At 39.6% G+C, this 24346-nt stretch overlaps 1 protein-coding gene across 1 annotated transcript in view; it reads right to left on the bottom strand.

Moving 5' to 3' along the window:
* LOC112304861 (phospholipid-transporting ATPase ABCA3-like) overlaps positions 1-24346 on the bottom strand; it is a 298559-nt gene that overhangs the window by 239800 nt on the left and 34413 nt on the right. Inside the window, exons 5-7 of the mRNA XM_024560544.2 lie at positions 19452-19711; positions 16285-16401; positions 15866-15983 (exon numbers count right to left, since the gene is read on the bottom strand). Of these exons, the coding sequence (XP_024416312.2) occupies positions 15866-15983; positions 16285-16401; positions 19452-19711 (495 nt within the window). The remainder of the gene's footprint in view (positions 1-15865; positions 15984-16284; positions 16402-19451; positions 19712-24346) is intronic.

Genomic DNA, 24346 nt, shown 5'->3' with positions numbered 1-24346 from the left:
AAGAGAGCTCCCTTTAGATTTTCAGCTGATTTCACAAGAGAACCATTTTCAGGCCAGAGGGATTGGCATGAAATATTCAAAGTGATGAAAAGCAAAGGCCTACAACCAACACTATTTTACCGAGCATGCTATCATTTAAAAATTGAAGGAGACCTGGCTTCTGTGGCTCAGTGGATTGAGTGCCAGCCTGAAAACCAAAGGATCCTTGGTTCGATTCCCAGTCTAGGGCACACACTTGGGTTTCAGGACAGGTCCCCCTAGTAGGGCACATGTGAGAGGCAACCACACATTGATGTTTCTCTCCCTCCCTTTCTCCCTTACCTTTCTTTCTTTTCTTTTCTTTTTTTTAAAAGAACATTTTTAAAAAGAATAAAAAAATTTTTAAATAAAATAATTCAATGAGCTACAAAGAGCATTCAAGAAAAGCAAAAGCTAATGGGATTCATTACCACCAAACCAATATTATAAGAAATGTTATAGAGTTTTAAGAACAAGAAAAAGAGAGAAAGAAAAGAGTGGAATGTAGTTATAAGGAAAAAATGGAAATAAATATGTACTTATAAATAACCACTTTTTGTAAATTTTATTTTATTATACTTTATTTTTTACATTTTTATAGTTGTTCAAGTACAATTCTATCCATTTTCTCACCAGCACTATCCCCCAGCCCCAGCCATTCCCACCTCACAGACTCAATCCTACCCCGCTTTGGCTTTTTCCCTGTGTCCTTTATACATGTTTGTGAAAACCCCTCTCACTTTCCCCCCTCTATCTCCTCCCACTTCCTTTCTGGTTACTGTTAAGTTGTTCTTAATTTCACTGTCTCTGGTTATATTTTGCTTGCTTGTTTGTTTTGTTGATTAGGTTCCAGTTACAGGTGAGATCACATGGTATTTGTTTTTCACCGCCTGGCTTATTTCACTTAGCATAATGCTTTCCAGTCCCATCCATGCTGTTGCAAAGGGTAGGAGCTCCTTCTTTCTTTCTGTTGTGTAGTATTCCATCATGTAAATTTACCATAGTTCTTTGATCCATTCGTTTACTGATGGGCACTTAGGTTGCTTCCAGAACTTAGCTATTGTAAATTGTGCTGCCATGAACATTGGGGTGCATAGGTTCTTATGGATTGGTGTTTTAGGGTTCTTAGGATATAATCCCAGCAGTGGAATTGCCAGGTCCAAAGACAGTTCCATTTTCAGTTGTTTTTTTCTTTTTTTTGAGGAAATTTCATACTATTTTCCACAGTGGCTGTACCACTCTGCATTCCCACTAATAGTGCAATAGGTTGCCTTTTCCCCAAGTCCTTTCCAATACTTGTTGTTTGTTGATTTGTTTATGATGGCCACACCAGTGTGGTATGCTTGGTATCTCACTGGGTTTTAATTTGCATCTCTCTGATGGCTAGTGATGCTGAGTATCTTTTTATATACCTCTAGGCCCTTTGTATATCCTCCTTAGAGAAATGTAAGCATTTGTTCAAGTCTTTTGCCCATTTTTTAAAAAGATTATTTATTTATTTATTTTTAGAAAAGGGAAGGGAGGGAGAAAGAGAGGGAGAGAAATGTTGATGTGTGGTTGCCTCTCATGTGTCCTCTGCTGGAGACCTGGCCTGCAACCCAAGCCTGTGTCCTGACTGGGAATTGAACCAGTGACCTTTTGCTTTGCAAGCATGCACTCAGTCCACTGAGCTACACCAGCCAGGGCTCCTTTGCTCATTTTTTAACTGGGTTGTTTGTCTTCTGGGTGGAGTCACGTGAATTCTTTATATATTTTGGAAATCAAACCTTTGTTTGAGATATCATTGGCAAATATATTTTCCCCTATGGTTGGTTCTCTTTTGATTTTAATGCTGTTTTCTTTAGCTCTACAGAAGCTTTTCATTTTGATGAAGTCCCATTTGTTTATTCTTTCCTTTATAACCATTGCTTTAGAGGACATGTTGATGAAAATATTATTGCATTGAATATCTGAATATATTATTGCATTGAATTCATTGCAAAATGAATATTGCATTTTCCTGCCTATGTTCTCCTCTAGGATTTTTACTTTGTCGCACCTTGTATTTAGATCTTTTGTCCACCTTGAATTTATTTTTGTATATTGTGTGAGTTGGTGATTGAGACCAAAATAAACACAATCAGAAAAGAAATAGGAGAGAGACTACAACTGATACCACAGAAATATAAAGGATTGGAAGAAATTACTACGAAGAACTATATGACAAGAAATTTGAAAACCTAGGTGAAATGGACAAATTTCTAGAAAAATATATCTTCCAAAACTCAACGAAGATGAAGCAGAAAGCCTGAACAGACCAATAACAGCTGATGAAATTGAAGCAGTAATCAAAAAACTCCCAGTACACAACAGTTTCACAGGAGAATTTTACAAAACATTTAAGAAAGAGCTAACTCCATCCGTCGTGGAATATTCCAGAAAATCCAAGAAGATGGAAGGCTCCCAAACTCTTTTTATGAAGCCAGCATCATCCTAATCCTAACACCAGGTAAAGACACAAGGAAGAAAGACAACTTCAGCCCAATATCACTGATGAAAATAGAGGCTAAATTCATCAACAAAACATTGGCAAACTGCATCCAGCAATACATTAAGAAGATCATATGCCATGATCAAGTGGGATTCATCCCAGGGATGTGGAGATGGTACAATATTCATAGATCAATAAAGGTAATACATCACATAAACAAAAGCACAGACAAAAATCACATGATCATATCAATAGCTGCAGAAAAAGCAGTGGATAAGGTACAGTACTCCATTATGATAAAAACACTCAACAAAGTAGGAAGAGAGGGAGCATTCCTCAACATAATAAAGGCCATAAATGAGATTCCTATAGCCAACATCATACTCAATGAGCAAAAACTAAAATCTTTCCCACTAAGATTAGGAACAAGATGAGGTTTTCCACTTTCGCTACTCCTATTAAACATAGTATTGGAAGTTCTAGACACAGCAATAAAACAAGAAAAAGAAATAAAAGGAATCTAAATTGGAAAGTAGGAAGCAAAACTGTCATTGTTTGCACATGACATGATACTGTACATAGAAAATGCTATAGACTCCACTAATAAACTGATCAACCTAATAAATGAATTTGGCAAAACAGCTGGATACAAAGTCAATACTCAGAAATCAAACGCATTCCTGTACACCAACAATCAAACATCAGAAACAGAAATCAGGAAAAAAATCCCATTTGATATAGCAACAAGAAAAATAAAATACCCAGGAATAAACCTAACCAAGGAGGTAAAAGACCTGTACTCAGAAAACTACACAACATTGAAGAAAGAAATTAAGGAAGACACAAACAAATGGAAGCATGTGCCATGTTCTTGGATGGGAAAAATTAACATCATCTAAATGTCCATACTACCCAAAGCAATTTACAGATTCAATGTAATCCATATTAAAGTACCAATGGCATATTTCACTGATATAGAAGAAACATTTCAAAAAGTTATATGGAACCATAAATGACCCAGAATAGCCACAGCAGTTTTGAGAAATAAGAACAAAGTAGAAGGGATCACAATGCCTGATATCAAACTGTATTACAAGGTCACTGTAATCAAAATAGCCTGGAACTGGCATAAGAACAGACACATAGACCAATGGAACAGAATAGAGAGCCCCGAAATAAACCTAAGTCTCTATGGTCAATTAGTATTTGACAAAAGGAGAAAAAGTATAAAATGGAGCAAAAATAGCCTCTTCATCAAATAGTGTTGGGAGAGCTGGATAGTTACATGCAAAAAAATGAAAGTCGAGCACCAACTTACACCATACACAAAAATAAATTCAAGGTGTATATAAATAATCACTTTAAATGTAAATGACTTAAATGTTACAATAAAAAAATAGGGTAGCTGATTGGCTAAGAAAACAAGACTTATTTTATACAGTCATCAAGAGACCCATCTCAGAATGAAAGCTGCATACAAATTAAAATGAATGAAATGGAGAGATCCAAGATGGCTGCTGAGGAGGTGAAAGATACACATAACTCTTCTTGGAGCCAAACCAGATTTACAGCTAAATGATAGAGCAATAAACATTAATGGCCAGCTGAAGAACAGCTGAATAAAAGTATTATACCCAAGGTTTATAAAAGAAGCTACTTAGAGAGTGGTAAGAAGGGCAGAGACATCGAGAGGACTCTTCCCTGCACCCAGGTGTGGCTACTGAGAAGTCTGAGGGATATCTCATCAGAAAAAGACCCCCCTGAGTAGTGTGAAGTCTCAAACCCATGCCAAGACCTACAGATCAGAGCACCAGGTCCAGGAAGAGAAGCCTGTATAGCATCTGGTAGCAAAAATCAGCAGGGACTCTGTCCACTGGAAAGAAGAGGGAGTTTGCTAGAATCTCAGTGCTCTCCTAAAGGGCCAAACCACAGGAGCTTGCTCTTGGTCAGTCACCTAGGCTCTTGTAGAGGGAAGGTGACTCAGGGCACATGGAAGCCATAAAGAGAAGGTTTGGGTGGAGTAGGTCTGGAGAGAGATCTGGAGGGAAAGTTACTGAGGTCCCATTCCTAAGATAACATCCCACACCACCCTCAGGTGCCATTTTCCAGAGTCTGGCACTCCTATTCTTACAGCACCAGCTAAGGTAAGTGCACTAACCTGGTCCTCCAAATACTGGCAATACCACCCTGCCAAGGTCAATAGGACTGTTGGCTGCACCCAACAGGGGACAGAGGCAAACTCTTTCTCTGGAGAAACTATAAATACTCAAAACAGTCATTGAACTAGGTGGCTTTGGAACAGGTATCAATCTTTTCCCCATCCTACAGGTTAGCAGGCACTATCCCCAATAGAAGACTACCTTCTCAGGGTTTCTGGTGGCTTGCAACTGCAGAACTAAGAGGATACAGGCAGCTTGCTCCCCTCCAGCAGGCTGAACCACCCCAAATGAAGGGCTGTCTTGATTTGCATTCCCAAATCCCACCGGTCCAGCCATGCTAAATTCAGTTATCTGGAAGGAAGGGGGTGCAGCTCAGAGCTGGGACTTTCAGCTTGACCCTCTTGGTGTCTCTTGTCAGGGTGTCTGGTGCCACACTGTGTTGGTTAGAGGTAGGTGAGCAGCTTTCTCTTCTCCTGAGAATTGGCACCACCCTGGCAAATAGCTGCCTTGATCTGTTCCTCCAAGTCCTGTTAGTACCAACCTGTACAGCAAATGGAAGGGAGCAGGAAGTGCAGTTCAAAGCTGGGAACTTCAGAATATGACTCACTTCAGGTCTCTGATAATGTAGCTGGTAGTAGAGCTAAGGGAATGCATGCAGCTTGCTCCCTTCTTGCACATCTGTGCTACCCCCAATGGAGGGCTGCTTTAATTTGCATTCCTAAATCTTGCTGGCCTTGTTCTGCTAAGCTCAGTTCCCTTAAGGGAAGGTGACACAGATCAGAGCTGGGAACTTCAAAATATGGTACCATCAGGGTCTCTGAGGAAAGGGCTGGAGAGCTAAGGTAACAGTGCATCTTGTTCCACTCATGTGCAGTCTGCACCACCCCCAGCGGAAGGCTGCCTTGATTTGCATTTCCAAATCCCACAGGCCTATCCTGCTGGGTTCAGTTCCATGGCAGAGGGAAGAGGGCAGGGAACAGAGCTTGGAGCCACAACATTAGGAATGTGCAAAGCCAGGGGAGGCATGCATCTTGTTTCCCTCACATGGGCCAATGTCATGCCCAACAGAAAACTACCTTGGCCTGTTTATATAAGTCCCACTGACCCCAATCCGCTGGGCTCAGCTCCACAGGAAAAAAGGTGGCTCCACTTAGAGATGGGATATTTGGGATGTATCTACCTTTAGAGGTTCCAGTCCAACACTTTAGCAGGCATGGCTATAGAGCTAAGAGGAAAAGTGTAGCTCTCTCTCTCTCCCCCTCTCATGGCCTACCTGGTGCCATCCATAATACAAGGCTATCTTGATCTGTTTGTTCAAGTCTTGGTGGTCCACTCCTACTGAGCTTTCTCCTACAGTGGGGACAGCTGGCTGTACCCAACCTGAAACTGTGGTATGCTCCTCTTGGGGAAGCTACAGTTGGAGACTCTAGCATGGACTGAATGGTATGACTCTGGAGAAGGGGCCACAGTCTCCTCATTGAGTGCCTGACCTTGCTGGCCCCAAGTAGGAGGTCCACTAGCCCCAGAATCCTGACCTGGTCACCACACCCTACCATGATTAAGCCCTGTGGAAGGGTCAGTGGGGTGTGGCCATCTTGGGCCTACACTAAAGCCTTTCTTCTTATGACTCTGGAGGAAGACCAAGCAACCTCAGGGAATGGGATTGAGTAGCAAGCAGGTGGACACCAACCTTGGACATTAGTCTTTCACAGATCTTCCACCAGCTTAGAGCTCCAGGAAGCTGATCCTGGTACACAGACTGTCCCTCCCACATACACCCAGGCCCAGTAGATACAGCCACAAACAGTGAATAGCATGGTAGCTCTAAATGGGTAGTCCAAGGCCGGGTATTACACAAAACATCTAACATCAACCAGCACCAGAAACCTGGCCAAGGGGACCAAAAAATCAACATGACAAATGATGAGGTTCAAACCATAAAAGAGCTTGACCCAACTAGCCACACAAAAAGCACAGGCAAAGAGGGATCTTGGAAAGACACCAGACCCTGCTAGGAACAATTCTGCTGTGAGGTGTAGGCCCTGAACAGTGACTCATACATGGGGAATGGGGTCTGTTCTCATAGTCAACTAGTCTGAGTTACCTCTACCCATGAGTGAGCCAAGAGCATTTAAGACTCAAGTACAACAATAGAGGAAACATAACCCACACAGGGATCATTAGAGCACCTCGCTCAGGTGATCTAAAAGACTGTACCACTGAGACCCACAAGACACCTACATCAGAAAACTATCCTAACAAGCTTGGGAGTCATAGCAGATCAACCTAATATACAGAGACAAATATAAAAAGGCAGACAAAATGGGGAGCCAAATAAAGGAAAAAGAGAAATCCCCAGAAAAAAAGAATTAAATGAATAGAAGCAACCAAAATATCAGATGCAGAGTTTAAAACAATGGTTATAAGGATATTCAAGGATGGATGATCTTAGTGAGAATGGATTATCTTAGTGAGAACTTAAACAAAGAGATAGTGAACATCAAAAAGGTCATAGAAATGTAGAATACAATATCTGAAATAAAGAATATGCTAGAAAGAATCAAAGCAGGTTAAATGAAGCCGAGGATAAAATCAGCAACTTAGAGAACAGGATAGGAGTAGCACCCAATCAGAGCATCAAAGAGATAAGAGAATTTCTTTTTAAACATGAGGAAAGTCTGAGGGACTTCTGCGACATCAAGTGTAACAACATCTGCATAATGGGGGTACCAGAAGGCAAAGAGAGTGAGCAAAGGATAGAGGACCTGTTTGAAACAATAATACCAGAAAATGTCCTTAACCTGCTGAAGAAAAAAGCCACACAATTTCAGGAAGCACAGAGAGTCCCCATCAAGATGAATCCAAAGAGGCCCACAACAAGACACATCATAATTAAAATGGCAAAGATTAAAGACAAAGAGAGAATTTTAAAAGCAGCAAGAGAGAGACAGTTATTTACCTAAAAGGAAGCACCCATGAGGCTATCAGCTGATTTCTCAACCAAAACACTTTATGCCAGGAGAGATTGGCATTAAATATTCAAAATGGTGAAGGAAGGACCTACAACCAACATTACTCTAACTAGCAAGGCTATCATAAAACAAACAAACAAAACAAAACAAAACTGAAGGCAAAATAAAGAGCTTCCTAGGTCAAAAAAAAAAAAAAAAAAAGCTAAATCAGTTGAGTACCATGAAACAAGCATTGCAAGAAATATTAAAGGCTCCACCTTAAGAAGAAGAAGAAAATTAATGGAGAGAGGGAAACAAGTATAAAGAATAAAATGGCAATAAATAAGTACCATTCAATAACAATCTTAAATGTAAATGGATTGAATGGTCCAATCAAAAGACATATAGTAGCTGAATAATAAGAAAACATGAGGCAGTGACTCAGGTGATCCCATCCAGAGGTATGTTTCTTGTGGGGGAAGTGCCCAAACCACAAGAAATGACTTTTTATGGACAAGATAAACTGGCATTCAAAGGCAAGGCTCCTGGCTTCAAGTTCAAGATGGTGGAATAGGAAGATCCTTAGCTCGCCTCCTCTCATTGACACCAAATCTGCAACTACACATAGAACTACTGTCTCTGAGAACCACCTCAAGACTAGCAGAACAGATTTTCTACAGCTACAGATATAAAATGAAGCCACACTGAAACAGGTAGGGCGGGTAGAGACTAAGTTTAGTCAGAATCTACTTTACTCCCTACTCCTCATGCAGTAAGTCATGAGTGGGAGGGTTATCACAACTATATAAGTCATCCCCAAAGAGCAAAGGGTCTGAGCCTTAGCCTGGTTGGCCTGAACCAGGAAGTGGAGCCCTCATAACCTCTGGCTTTGAAAACCAGTGAGGTTTACATCTGGGAGAGCCCAAGGGCTGAAGGAAACCCAGATTGTGCTCTTTCTGAGTTCTGGCACAGAGGCAGCAGTTTGAAAAGCACCTAGGTCATATATGAAAGTAATACATTGATTAATTTTAGAGTGTGTGCTGGAGGACAGGGATCTGTTGGAACTTGCTCTTGTGTCAGAGGTGCTGGTGGGCACCATTTTCCCCCTTTCTTTAACCTAGCTTATCTGACACTGGCAGGTACCATGTATGATTCTCTCTGTTAACATTGCTAACACTGTTCACCCCACCCTGGCATTTTCCTGAGGATCTGCCCAGGATAGCACCCCTCCAAAGCACCTCTTGCCCTGCCACACCCAATGGGTGGCATACTCAGCACCAGCACACAGCAGTGTGTCTGGAACAGTGGGGGTGGGCTTTGCAGCCAGCCCAAAGACTTGCCCTACACACCAGGGAGCTTGCAACAGTTGTAGCCAGTCCCTATAGCCAGCAGGCCAGAGACCAGCCTTGATTGCTAGTGTGTCCATAGAAGTGTGGCCCAGCCACAACAGGAGGCCATACTAGTCCACCCCCTAGAGTACCTAACTCTGGTGACAAGGGGTACATCTTCTAAATAAAGGTCCCACAGGAAAACAAGTCCACTTTTTCAAGACCAAGGGATTTAGCTTACCTACCTAATACAATACATAGAAACAAACAGGCAAAATGAGGATAGAAAAGAATATGTTTCAAACAAGCAAGCAAACAAACAAATAAACAAGGACAAAACCCCAGAAAAAGAAATAAATGAAACTGAGGTAAGCTGTCTACTAGATGAAGAGTTCAAAATAACAGTCATACAGATGCTCATTCAACTCTCCAAACAAATGAATAAACTGAGTGAGAACTTCAACGACTTGAACAAAGACATAAACATTCTATAAATGGATCTATCAGAACTGAAGAATATAACAGCTAAAGTGAAAAATGCACTAGAGGGAATAAATAGCACATCAGATGACACAGAAGAATGGATCAGCAGTCAGGAAAACAGAATAGTAGAATTTACCCAATTGGAAGATAAAAAAGAAAAAAGAATTAAAAAGAATGAAGATAGCATAAGGGAACTTTGGGACAATATCAAGTGTACTAACATTAGAATCATAGGGGTCCCAGAAGGAGATAAGAGAGAGAAAGGGACAGAAAACCTATTTGAAGAAATAATGGATGAAAATTTCACTAACTTGGCAAAGAAAATATATATCCAAGTCCAGGAAGTTGAGAGTCCCAAATAAGATGAACCTAACTAGACTCACACCAAAATACATCATAATTAAGTTGTTAGAAGTTAAAGATAAAGAGAGAGTCTTAAAATCAGCAAGAGAAAAACAATTAGTTATATACAAGGTTATGCCCATAAGACTACCAGCTAACTTTTCAACAGAAACTTTACAGGCCAGAGGGAGTGGCATGATATATTCAACATGATGAAAGAAAAAAGCTACAGCTAAGAATACTCTACCCAGCAAGATTATCATTCAGAATTGAAGGAGATATCAAGATTTTCTCAGATAAGCAAAGTTAAAAGAATGCATCATCACTAAACCAGCATTACAAGAAATGCTAAAGGGAATTCTTTAAGTGGCAAAGAAAGGGCCAAACTAAAAATAGGAGAATATATGACAGGTAAATAAAGAACAAACTGACACTGACCAGAGGCGAGAAGGGTGGGGGGCAATGGGGGAAAGAAGGGGAAGGGACAAGTCAAGGAACATGAATAGAGGACTCATGGGCACAGACATGGGGTGGGGATTGACTGTGGGAGTCAGGGAGCTGGGGGGAGCATTGAGGAAAAATGTGAGACAAGTGTAATTGAACAAAAATAAGGAAAAAAGTCTCACCAGTAAAGGCAAACATATAGTAAAGATGATAGACCAACCACTTATAAATCTAGTATGAAAGCAATTAAAATGGCAATAAGCACATATCTATCAATAATTACTTTAAATAGAAGTTGACTAAGGGCTCCACTGAAAAAACAAAGGGTAACTGAATGGATTAAAAAATCAAGACCCATACATATACTGCCTACATGAGACTCCAGATTGAAAGACACATGGAAACTGAAAATAAAGGGATGGAAAAGATATTTCATGAAAATGGAAATGAAAAAAAGAGAGAGAAGCTGGTATAGCAATACTTATATCAGACAAAAAGACTTTAAAACAAAGGCTATATAACAAGAGACAAAGAAGGACCCAGCAATTCCACTTCTGGGGGCTTATCTGAAGAAAATGAAGCAATTCAAAAAGATATATGCACCTCTATGTTTTCTGCAGCATTATTTACATTAGCCAAGTTATTAAAGCAACCTAGGTGTCCATTAGTAGGTGAATGGATAAAGAAGTGCATGTGTGTGCACGCACATGCACATGCATGCTGGAATATTACTCAGCCATGAAAAGTAAATAGATCTTGCCATTTATGACAACTTGAATAGACCTAGAGTGTATTATGATAAGTGAGATTAAGTCAGAGAAAGACAACTACTGTATCATTTCACTTAGGTGTAGAATATAAAAAAACTAAAGAAATGAACAAACAAAACAACCCAACCCATAGACAGAGAAAAACTGATAATTGCTAGATGGTTGGGTGATGGGGTTATGGGAACAAAGGTTAAGGGGCTTAAGAGGTACAAAGTTATAAATAAGTCAAGGAAATGTGAAGTACAACATAGGGAATATTAATAATATCACAGCTTTGTACAGTGACAGATTGATACTGGACTTTTTTGGTGATCACTTTATAAGGTATATAAATGTGAAATCTCATTATGTTCTACACTTAAAACTGATATAATATTGCATGTCAACTGTACTTTAATTCAGAACAGTTTTACATTTCAGAATAAAAATTACACATGAATTAAAAAAATAAAAAAGAAAACATGACCCTGTATATGCAGTCTACAAAGCTGTGGTACATTTACATAATGTAATTCTACACAGCCATAAAAAAGAAGGAAATACTACCTTTTGCAACAGTATGAATGGACCTGGACATAATTATGCTAGGTGAAATAAGCCAATCTGAGAAAAACAATTAAAATGTGATCACTTATATGTGGAATCTAATGATTAAAATAAATTGATGAACAAAATAAAACAGAGACATGGACATGTGGAACACACAGCTGTCAAAGGGGAGGTGAAAGGAGTGGACTGAATGAAAGAAGGTGAAGGAAATAGCCAAAAAAACCAAACCAAAACAAAACAAAAACCCCATCACCACACTGCTCTCTCTCCATGGAAAGAGAGGACAGTATGGTGATGGTCATAGGAAAAGAGTAGCAGAGGCTGGAAGAAGAAAGAATCTAAAAAATACAAAAGATCAATAAAACCAAAAATTGGTTCTTAAAAAAGCTAAAAATGATTAAAAACTAACCAGACTCATCAAGAAAATAAAGACGGCCAAAATAAATAAAATCAGAAATAAAAAGTAAAAGTGATACTAGCCCCAAGAAATACAAAGGATTATGAAAAAGTACTATGAAAAATTTTATGCCAACAAAGTGGACAATCTGCATGAAAAGGATAAATTTCTTGGAACATACAACCTTCCAAAAGTGAATCAAGAAAAAACAGATTCTAAACTGACCAATAACAACCAATGAAATCAAAGCAGTAATCAAAAACTACCAACAACTTACAGGCATGATGGAGGTATAGACAGACATGCTTTGCCTCCATGCACAACCACAAAAAGAATTACAACTAAATCTCAAAACAAATAACACCCACAACTGACAGAAACTCAAACTGTATGGATGTCCAACAGCCAAGGGTTTAAAGCCCCATTCATTCAGATAGCTAGTAGGGATGGCGACACAGAAACAGGACAGAGAGGTGAGGAAACCAGTGTGGTTCAGAGAGGCAGTGGAGGTGGAATGGCTCCACCGGTCCCACATTCACATGTGGTGAATAAAAATCAGGAGGGATCCTAGGAAGTGAGCTTCCCAGCCCCAGTCCAGATCACACCACCCAGGTTTCCAGTGCTGAGAAGATAAATCCCCATATCTTCTGGTTATAAAAACCAGCGGGTTTTAGGGCAGCAGAAAAAAACTGCTGGATTTTCAGGAAACTCCATTTAAAGAACCCGCATGGTTTTAAAATCTACTCAACCCACCCACTCTGGTATTCAATACCAGGACAACAGCTGGAAGGGTGCCAGTCACATATGAGGAGTAGGTGAAGTGATTGGGAATGGGGTGACTGCAGGGCAAACCCCCAGAAGCCAGGCAGTGGCACAGTGCCCTATTCAAGCCATCCCCCGACACAGAGCCACAAAACAGTGAAGCAGATTGCCCCACCCTGGCGATTACTTAAGGTTCCACCCCACACAATTTATAGGTGCCTTTTACAGGAAATCAAAGCAGCTCTACCTAATACACAGAAACAAACACAGGGAGACTTCCAAGTTGAGAAGAAAAAGAAATATGGCCCAAACAAAAGAACACAACAAAACCCCAGAAAAACAACTAAATGAAACACAGAGAGCCAATCTATCAGATGCAGGCTTCAAAACACTGTTGATCCAGGATGCTCAAAGAACTCATTGAGTATGGCAACAACATAAAGGAAGAAATGAAAGCTACACTAAGTGGAACAAAGAAAAATCTACAGGGCAGCAACAGTGAAGGGAAGGAAGCCAATTTGGAACATAAAGAAGAAATAAACCTTCAACCAGAACAGAAAGAAAAAAAGAATTCAATCCTGCCCCCCCCCAAAAAAAACCCCCTAGAATAGTAAAAGAAGTCTCTGGGATATCTCCAAAAGTGCCAACATCTGAGTCATAAGGATGCCAGAAGGAGAAGAGGAAGAGCAAGAAATTGAAAACTTATTTGAAAAAATAATGAAAGAAAACTTCCTTAATTTGGCAAATGAAATAGACATACAAGTCCAGGAAGCACAGAGGCCCAAGGAGGATCCCAGCAATACACATCATAATTAATTACCAACAGTTAAAGGCAAAGAGAGAATCTTACAAACAGCAAGAGAAAAGCAGAGTGTTACCTACAAAGGAGTTCCCGTAAGACGGTCAGCTGATTTCTCTAAAGGAACATTGCAAACTAGGAGTAACTGGCAAGAAGTATTCAAAGTTATGAAAGGCAAAGACCTACGACCTCGATTACTCTATCCAGCAAAGCTATCATTAAGAATGGAAGGGCAGATAAAGTGCTTCCCAGACAAGGTAAAGCAAAAGGAGTTCATCATCACCCAGCCATTATTACATGAAATGTGAAAGGGACATATTTAAGAAAAAGAAGAAGCAATGATCAACAACTGAATCTAAAAAATGAAAACCAAGCAAACTAACTAAACAACCAGAACAAGAACAGATTCATAGGTTTGGAGGTCATTTGGAAGGCTATCAGCTGGGAGGTGGAAGGGGGAGAAAGGGAGAAAAGGTGTAGGGAGTAAAAAGTATAATTGGTAGGTACAAAATAGACAGGGGGTGTAAGAACAATACAGGAAAGGGAGAAGCCAAATAATTTATGTACATGACCTGTGGACATGAACTAAGGGGAGAGATTGGTGGAGGGAAGTGGGGTACCGGGTGGAGGAAGGCAAAGGTAAAAAATTGGGACACCTGTAATAACATAATCAATAACAATAAAATAATAATAAATAAAATATGCTTTAAAATAAAATGTCTATATAAATTTATTTTAAAATACTACCAATAAAATGGCTTTTATTTTTAAACAAAATAAAATTTTATTTTTAAAATAGTTTTTACATTTTTTTAAATTTTAAATATCTCTAGTGCATCACAAATGAAAGTTTAACAGCACTAAATGTTGTCAACCACAAGGGGTGATAGGAATGTTCATGTTCTTCCAGTGGGACTAAATGCAAAACACCATTCCCTAAGAGGTTGGACATTTTTAGCTTGGACATTTACAAACACTATGACCCAGAAACTCCATTCCTAACTGTGTACCATAATGAAAGTCTTACACATACGTACCAGCACACACACATAAAAAATGTTCAGAATACTTAGTCTTCCATAATGCCACAAATGGAAAACATTGCTATTTGTTTTCTGTTTATTTTGCTCTCTGGCATATTATATTTTGTCTTACATTGACACACTACTTAACTTTTTTATCCTCTCCTGAGGACATTTTTTCATTACTTTTAAAGAGAGAGGAAGGGAGAAAGAGAAACATTGATGATAGAGAGAAGCAAACATGGTTGCCTCCCGTATATTCCTGGACCAGGGATCAAACTTGCAACCTACGTATGTGCCCTGACCAGGAATCCAATCCACAACCCTTTGGTTACAGATGATGCTCCAAGAGCCACACTGTCCAGAATGACACATTACTTATCTTTATCACCTGGATTGGGTGTACTTTTTTTTGTTTCATTTTGGCCTCTTGTAAATTGTATGTATAATCCTGTACCTTGTACAGGATTTATCAATTAATAATTGATAAATCAATTAATAATACTTATGATAATGTACTGAGAAAAATGAAAATGAAATAGAGCTATTTGGTCATGCCTGTCATTGGCATCTGAGCCCTTAAAAAAGCAAGGAAATAATTTTATTTGCTTTTTTGTGTTAGATACTGTGCTGACACAAAGATCTGAATGAAGTAATTAATGGATACTTAATGAAGTCAAGTCTGACTTCCATTCCAGTCTTCCAATTCTTCAGTAATGTTTAAAAACAACCTCTGCAGCAAGTGTTCTTCAGTTCATCCCAACTTCAATCTGAAGTTGGAATATTTTAATCTTTTTTTCATGTGTACAGTATGCTCCATTAATTTTCATTGCTCTCTGCATGTCTGTCCAATCAGTTTTTGTGCATGTGACTGTTATTCACATCCCTAAGGTCAATGTAAGATCCATTGGGACAGACACTATTTCAAATATACAGCAGGCATACAGTAAGAACCTATTATTAAGTGCAAGGACCCTTCCTTTCAGTGAAGCAATTCTATTGTTTCCTTCCTCTTCACACACTGCAGTATCCTCACCAGATACTGGCAGAGTTTAGTCCTTCCAACAGTATATACAGAAGCCTTATCAATCTCAATCCTTCCTGGTAGATGGTTGACCAGATACCGTGAATGAGTTAGCAGCTAAAGATTAGAAAGAGTATGCAAATATAACCTTACTTTGGTCTTTACTCTTTATTCACATGTATATTATGCTCCCTTCATTCCCCTTCAAGTTATTTTGAGTGCATATACTTATCTTTTCAGTAAACAGAGGCTACAGATGAGGTTGCAACTAAAGTTCAGAAGGAACTTCCAAATATGATTCTCATTTATTCACTGAGAACCTCTCCCAGGAGTAGTTTTAGGCTCACCTTTATTGAAAAATGTGCTAACCATAAAGCTGAAGAATATGGTGGAGATGGCAAAACACAGCAAAAAGACAAAAACAAGAGATGGGTCACTGTACTGGATGACTGGAACAGGTTTCACCTAGCAAAACAATGAGGAAGTCAGTTTAGTCATACCCTCATTATTGTCACAGCAAAACCAAAACACAGAAATGAAATATCTTTAAACATTTTAATAGTCCTAGTGAAACTGATGACAGTGCTCAGGGAGATGGAGAGTAAATAATTCACTAAGTACAGAAGGTCCACAAATCTAGGTTTAAAGGTTACTTTGCAGAGTACTAAGCAGGCACATATTCATTCCCTGGCAACCCAAATACAAGAGGTCCACACCAGGTATCTGTTTTCCCTCTTAAGTTTAACTGCAGCAAATAGACACTTGCCTTGGCAAAGAAAATTAAGCACATCAAAAAGATGACACCTGAATACAAAGTGAGGAATGTGAAGAAATAGGCAGCCCAGAGCATCCAATTACTGAGTCCTATCATTAACTGGTACTCCTGTGGAAGAGTTAATGCAAACCAAATGTATAAAACTTATAATTATACAAAATGCATTCACAATATTATCTAATTCAATTTCTACTACAACGGAAATGGGTTATGACCAGTTTATAGAAAAGAAAATCAAACTTCAGAATGTCAAGTGACTTGATTATAATTATTCAGCTAATGAGTGGCAGTGCTGTGATGTTATAAACTCTGACATGATTTCCCCAGAATCAGATATTGTTCAGACATAAAAATACTTCAAAACCATAAACCACTTAGATTAATATCTCCTTTCTATTATTATGTTCTCTTCCAGGAGGTATTAAAGGAATGTATAACACCAAGAGTGAACCCTAATTTAGCCCAAGAGTGAACCTTGGACTATAAATGATTTTGATGTGTCAATGTAGGTTCATCAATTATAATATATATACCACTCTGTTGGAGGATGTGAGTAATCACAGGAGTCTACACATGTGTAGGGGCAGGAGATATATGGGAAATCTCTGAAACTTCCTCTCAATTTTGATGGACCTTGAGGGCATTATACTAAGTGAAATATGTCAGACAGAGAAGATAAATACCATATCATCTCACTTATATGGGGAATCAAAAAAAAAGAAGCAAATAAAGAAACAAGCTCACAGATAGAGAACAGATTGGTGGTTGTCAGGAGCAGGAAAAGGGAGATGGGCAAAATAAGTGAAGGGGGTCAAAAGATACAAACTTCTAGTTATAAAATAACTTAAGTCATGGGAATATAATGTACAGTACAGTGACTATAGGTAATAATACTGTATTGTACATTTGAAAGTGCTAGACAGTGGATCCTAACAGTCCTCATCACACGAAAAAATATTATAACTATGTATGGTGATGCGTGTTACCATACAAATGATTGTGATCATTTCACAATGAATACAGTTATTGAATCATTTTTCTACTCCTAAAACTAGCAGGTCAATTATGTCTCAGTAAAAAAAATAAACTTTTTGTTTCTTTTTTTTCTTTTCTCCTTTGCTTCTTTTTCTTTTAAATTGCTCTTTCTATAGCTTCTTAAGATGCTTAGGTTATTGATCAACTTATTTTATTTTTAATAATAGTCATTAAAAGTTATAAATTTACCTAAAATCTCAGATTTAGTATCAGCAAATTGAGAAGTTTCATTTTCACTGTTATTTAGGTTGAAATATTTTTAATTCCTTTGTAACTTATTATTTGATCTATTAATTGTTTGTAAGTTTGTTGTTTAGTTACAAAAATACTGGGGTTTTACTAGATATCACGCACTTACTGAGTCTTAATTTTCCATCCACTGTTATAAAAATGCACTCTGTATTATTTCAATGCTATTAAGTTTATTGAGATTTGTTTTATGACTTAACATATGGTCTACTTCCAAATATTTGATTTTTCCAAGATGTATTACATTTATTGAATCCATAATTTCATTCCATTTTGATAGGAGAATACTCTATTACTTCAAGTATCTAGTTTATCCAGTGTACTTGCAAACAATGTATATTGTGCCATTATCAAGTATAGTGCTTTACAAATGTTACTTAAGTTAAGGTAGTTGAGACTGTTGTTAAGACTCACTTTAGATCCAAAGACACAAATAGGTTGAAGTGAAAATTTTGAAAAAGATATTCCAAGGAAGTAGTTACCAAAAGAAAGCCTGGATAGCTATCCTAACAGACAAAATAGACTTAAAACTGTTATAGAAGCTCTGGCCAGGTGGCTCAGTTGGTTGGAGCATCATCCTGTGCACCAAAAAGTTTCAGGTTTGATCCCCAGTCAGGACACATACCTCGGTTGCCAATTTGATTCCCTAGTTGGGGCACATATAGAAGGCAACTAACTGATGTTTCTCTTTCACATCAACGCTTCCTCTCTCACCCTTCCTCTCTCTCTAAAATCGATAAAAATATCCTCAGATGAGGATTCTAAAAAAGCTGTTACAGGAGACAAAGACATTGTAAGAATTTCAATTTACCATGAAGGTATAAGAGTTACAACATATATATATCAATATCACAACTCCAAAATGCAAGAATAAAAAATTACAGACCTAAAGGGAGAAACACTTCTACAAATAGCTGGAGATTTCAATTCACTACTTTCAATAAGTAATAGAACAGAAGATCAATTAAAAACAGAGGATGTGAACCACACTATAAATCAATTGAATCTACTGACGTACACAGAACACACTACCCAACAACATGAGAATACACATTTTTCTCAAGTGTACATGGGACATCTCCAGGATAGACAATGTGTAAGGTCACAAAATGAGTTATACTGTACTTATAAAGACTGAAATCATAAAAAAAAATCTTTTCTAATGACAATATATAAAATTAGAAATCTAACAAAAGAAAGACTGAAAAAATAAGCACCCCTATTTTCTTTGCAGCATTATTTAAGATAGCCAAGATTTGGAAGCAGCCGAAGTGTCCATCAGTAGGTGAATGGATAAAAAAAGCTGTGTTATATTTACACAATGGAATACTACTCAGATGTAAAAAGGGAGTAAGTCCCTTTTTATGCTTTGCAACAGCAGGGATTGACCTGGAGATCATTATGCTAAGTGAAATAAACTAGTAAGAGAAAAACAAATACCATATGATTTTCACTCTTACGTGCAATTTAATGAATGAAACAAACAAAGAAAATAGTAACAGACTGTTAGAGAAAACAGACTGACAATTGTTAGACTGGGCTGCTGTGGGCTGGATGCAAAGGTTAAGGGATTAAGCAAAAATAAATAACTCATAGACACAGAACAGTATGGTGATTATAGAGGGATAGAAGGGTAGGGTGAAGCAGAAAAGGGTAGAGGGGAAATAAATGGTGATGGAAGGAGAATTAACTTGGAGTGGTGAATATGCAATACATTACACAGATGATGTATTACAGAATTGTGTACCTGAAACTTACATAATTTTATTAACCAATGTTATCCCCAATACATTCAGTAAAGATTTTTAGAAGTTTTTCCAAAAGACCCAACATGTTCCATGTAGCTCTATGTACCACAAGAAAAGTGGAGTTACCTTCAATCGATTTTCCTTTTCCCACACAATAGATTGAATGAGGGTAAGATGATTCATAGCAAACATAAATAAGATTACTAAAGGGATGAAAATACCAAAAAAGGTGAAGAAGTAATCATGATAATATATGGGATATGGAAATCTCTGAACAAGAACGTGAACATCTCTGAACAGCATTTTTGCAGCAGGGTGGTTATGGTATTTCATGATGGCCTTATCCAAGGCATGTTGCATAACCAGGAATCCTTCGGTGATGTACCCTAAATAAGAAAACAAAGATTTATAAGCACAACAGAACAATAAATAGTTGAGTTGAATGAAGAAAAGGCAAAAAATGTGTCAAAGATCAGGGTTAATGCTGTAATGAGACCCTTGCAGGTCTAAATTTCACAGAGCCCTATTTAATAAGCAGAAAGATTTAGTTTGGAAAGTTTAGTTCTGAAAACAGTAAGTTTTGGAGATGCATGGAGGTAATATGAATGTACTTAATACCACAGATCTGTATACTTCAAGATGGTTAAAATGGTAAATTTTATTATGTATACTTTATCACAACAACAAAAAAATGTTTTAAAACAATTTCACAGAGCAGCTATAATGGTTTTCCCACAAAAAATACATAATACATTTTTTTCTTTTTTTTAAATATATTTATTGATTATGCTATTACAGTTGTCCCATTCCCCCCACCTCCACTCCACCCTGTCCACCCCCTCCCTCCCACATTCCCCACCTATAGTTCATGTCCATGGGTCATACTTATAAGTTCTTTGGCTTCTACATTTCCTACACTATTCTTACCCTCCCCCTATCTATTTTCCACCTATCACCTATGCTACTTATTCTCTGTACCTTTCCCCCCCTCTCCCCCTCCCACTCCCCTATTGACAACCCTCCATGTGATCTCCATCTCTATGGTTCTGTTTCTGTTCTAGTTGTTTGCCTAGTTTGCTCTCGTTTTTGTTTTAGGTGTGGTCGTTAATAACTGTGAGTTTGCTGTCATTTTTACTGTTCCTATTTTTCATCTTCTTTTTCTTAGGTAACTCCCTTTAACATTTCATATAATAAGGGCTTGGTGATGATGAACTTCTTTAACTTGACCTTATCTGAGAAGCACTTTATCTTCCCTTCTATTCTAAATGATAGCTTTGCTGGATACAGTAATCTTGGATGTAGGTCCTTGCGTTTAAATTTGGGTAATGTAATGATGATGTGCCTTGGTGTGTTCCTCCTTGGGTCCAGCTTCTTTGGGACTCTATGAGCTTCCTGGATTTCCTGGAAGTCTATTTCCTTTGCCAGACTGGGGAAGTTCTCCTTCATTATTTGTTCAAATAAGTTTTCAATTTTTTGTTCTTCCTCTTCTCCTTCTGGCATCCCTATAATTCAGATGTTGGAACGTTTTAAGATGTCCTGGAGGTTCCTAAGCCTCTCCTCATTTTTCCGAATTCTTGTTTCTTCATTGTTTTCTGGTTGGATGTTTGTTTCTTCCTTCTGGTCCACACCATTGATTTGAGTCCCAGTTTCCTTCGCACCACTGTTGGTTCCCTGTACATTTTCCTTTGTTTCTCTTTCTTTGCCTTCATTTTTTCATCTGGTTTTCGAACAGATTCAACCAATTCTGTGAGCATCTTGATAACAAGTGTTTTGAACTGTGCATCTGATAAGTTGGCTATCTGTTCGCTGCTTAGTTGTATTTTTTCTGGAGCTTTGAAGTGTTCTGTCATTTGGGCCATTTTTTTTTTGTCTTGGTGCATCTGTTACTTAAAGGGGCGGAGCCTTAGGTGTTCCCGGGGCGGGGTAATGCTGGTTGCTGCTCTGTGATGCTGTATGTGGGGGAGGGGCCGAGAGGGAGCAATGGCGCCAGCTTCACTCTCCTCCGGATTTCACTCTTTCACTCCACTACCCACAATCAAACTGGGCCCCTCTGGTGCTGGTTCCCGAGTGGGTGGGCTTGTGCACACTCTAGACCCCTGTGGGTCTCTCCAATGACCTCTCCTGTGAGGCTGAAAGTCTCGCCTGCTACCGCCCCAACCCCCAGGGGCGTTTTCAATGAGAGGTTTGAGGCTTTATTTCCCTGAGCTGGAGCCCTGGGTTGAGCGGTCTGCTTTGTTCCCCGCCATTTGTCCGGTTTATCTGTGCACGAATGTGGGGCCGCAGGGTGCTACCCACCGCCCTGCCTGCCCCGTTCTCCACCACTCTGAGTCCAGCCCTCTCGGTTTATCTGTGTGCGAATGTGGGGCTGCAGGGTCTGCTCCTGCCCCGTTTGTCCCACATTCCGCCAGTCTCGGTCCCGCCACGGCCATGCGAGTCCTCTCTGCCCCGGTGCCCGTCTCCGCCCCTCCTACCGGTCTGGATGAATGTTTATTTTTTATTTCCTTGGTGTTGGACTTCCTTGCAGTTCGATTTTCTGTCAGTTCTGGTTGTGCGAGGAGGCGCAGTGTGTCTACCTACGCCGCCATCTTGGTTCTCCCATAATAATACTTTTAAAAAACATCTTAATTCTGACATGGCTGGTGTGGCTCAGTGGACTGAGTGCTGGCCTTTGAACTGAAAAGTGCTGGTTTGATTCACAGTCAGGGCACATGCCTGGGTTGCAGGCCAGGTCCTCGTTTGGGGGCATACAAAAGACAACCACACACTGATGTTTCTCTCCCTCTCTTTCTCCTTCCCTTCCCCTCTCCAAAAATAAATAAATACAATCTATTAAAAAATCTTAATTCCCAGCTTCCCAGAAGTAAAATATTGCAAGAAATTATAGAGCTGCTTTCTGCAATTTCAATCAACTGAATCAGAACTGAATTAATTATTGGATAGGTAAAGACTTTGATTCTGAACCCCTGACATTTGAAAAAGTAAATGAAATTGAAGCTGAATGAGTTATATGAACTGGTGTTCACTATGCAGGGCTACTTAGCAAGGCTTGGATCTGTGACAATACACAGATACTCTTAGTGGTAGATGAATTTACTATATAAATTAAGAACAAACACTTGAAAACTTTTGTAGAAATTTGGCGTGGCCATGAAATCTAAATACTGATTTTCCTTTTTGTTTTTGGATTATAATTGTGCTTTTATTAATATCAGAGGCCAGCAGTCTAAGAAGGTGGTAGGTAAAAACCCTAACACCCACTTTACCTTGACCTTTCAGAAGCAAGTTCATATAGGGGAAATGTGGGAATTTGGGAGGGGGGAATTCCTAGTGGGAGCACAGACATTGTTTCTTTTGGGAATAAAGGGAGGAGGAGCTGAAAGGGGAGTCTTGCAACTTCTTCCCAAGCTGGCTCCCTTTGTTCCAGTGTTATCTCTCCATTTGCATTAGAATTCCTCTTCCTCCCTTTGCCAGACACCTATGATTTATGACCAGGAAGGTTATGTATTCTCTGCTTAGGGAAGAGGGGTATAAGGTATTTACTCTCAAGTGTCCTTGGTTAGGGGAGATAAGGTCTTGTGATTCACAAGCTGGCCGTAAATTGCTCAAATTGTTTGGCCATGTTTAATTTTCTTTCTCAGTTTCCCCATTCCACTTGCCCAAGAGTTTCCCTAGCTTCTTACTATCCTGTCTCATTCCCCCTCAGAGACTTCTATCCCCAAAATCTTTTAGGGTTGATGAGGGAGGATGGTCAGTTTTCAATAATGCTACCTGCTGATAATAGATGTAGTTCCTACCTATGAGGGGTATGGAAGTCTCTCCCTGCCTGATCTAAGGGAGAGAAGGGAATGGGATTTGAAACTGGAACAGAGAAGCTATTAGCTGATTCTTCCGAAGTGTGGATGGACTGGAATCCCCGAAGTGTCATCATCTTGATATGGAATTGTTGTACCCAATTCAACCACTTAGTCCTAATAAGTCGATTCAGCCAAATCAATAACTGTCATTTCATGAACTGGCAATGCAAACAAGCTTCTAAAGTGAGGGCTATTCTGTGTTAACAAGCAATAAGTTAAATAAGGTCATAGTATACATTCTATGAAAACAAAGAACACAAAGGTTAATGAACACAGTAAATCATAAACCAGTTTATGTTCGCAAAGAGTGTCAGATAAGAAGACTTCTGATGAAAGGCGCTGTCGGAAAGATGGCGGCGAGATAGGTGGGAGCGGAGTCCACTTCCCCTCAACACCAGGGAAAAACCTAGCTGATCTGAGGAGCAGAGCGAACAGCCAACGGTATTCCAGCATATATGAAGATCGGAGACCAAAGATAGAGGACATTGAAAGATCTGACGGTAAGAAGAGTGCTTAAGGACAATAAGGTCCCTGGGACCTACACAGGGACTAGGGCGGCTGAAGCCCCGGCCCGGGCTCAGGGTCTGCTGCAGGGTTCTTGGGAGAGAGCCAGGCTGAGGTGTGTGAGCAGCCAGGTGGTTGTTTGGACCAGGGGGTCTTGAATAGGAAGAATTTCTCAAAAAGAAAAAGAAAATAGAGGCACTCAGTGGCTAGTTAGAGAACTCTCCACAGCAACCATGGCCTCTGGCGCCCCTCCAACCTCAGCCCCTGGACGGTGAACGTGTGATAAGCAGCCCCTGCACTCACCTGAAGCCCAGTTGTGAGCACCCAGATTAGCGGATTGGGGGCTCACACCTCAAACCCCGGCTGGCAGCCCACACCTGAAACCTCGGGTGGGTGCTCACCGGGAGCAGAGGCTAGCTGCCCCACGCACAGGCCCAAGGGGGCAGACTGGCTGGCCGCATAACTCAGTTCCAAAGTGGCGCACCAGCGGGCCCCGCACGACTCAGGCCCAGAGCAGCGGATCGGCTGATCAACGGCCCGGCTGCCTGTGGGAGGACCACACCTCAAAGCACTGGTTCTGAACAACTCCTACCTAGCCCCTGTGCACAGAGCCCTGCAGGGCCTACTGGCTCTCTAGGAGGAAGGCAGAACACCCAGCAGAGG

The sequence above is a fragment of the Desmodus rotundus genome, chromosome 1 (assembly GCF_022682495.2).
Source record: "Desmodus rotundus isolate HL8 chromosome 1, HLdesRot8A.1, whole genome shotgun sequence".
NCBI classification, from domain to species: Eukaryota; Metazoa; Chordata; class Mammalia; order Chiroptera; family Phyllostomidae; genus Desmodus; species Desmodus rotundus.
The sequence above is the reverse complement of the archived record's forward strand: the minus strand, read 5'-3'. Positions and strand labels throughout refer to the sequence as shown.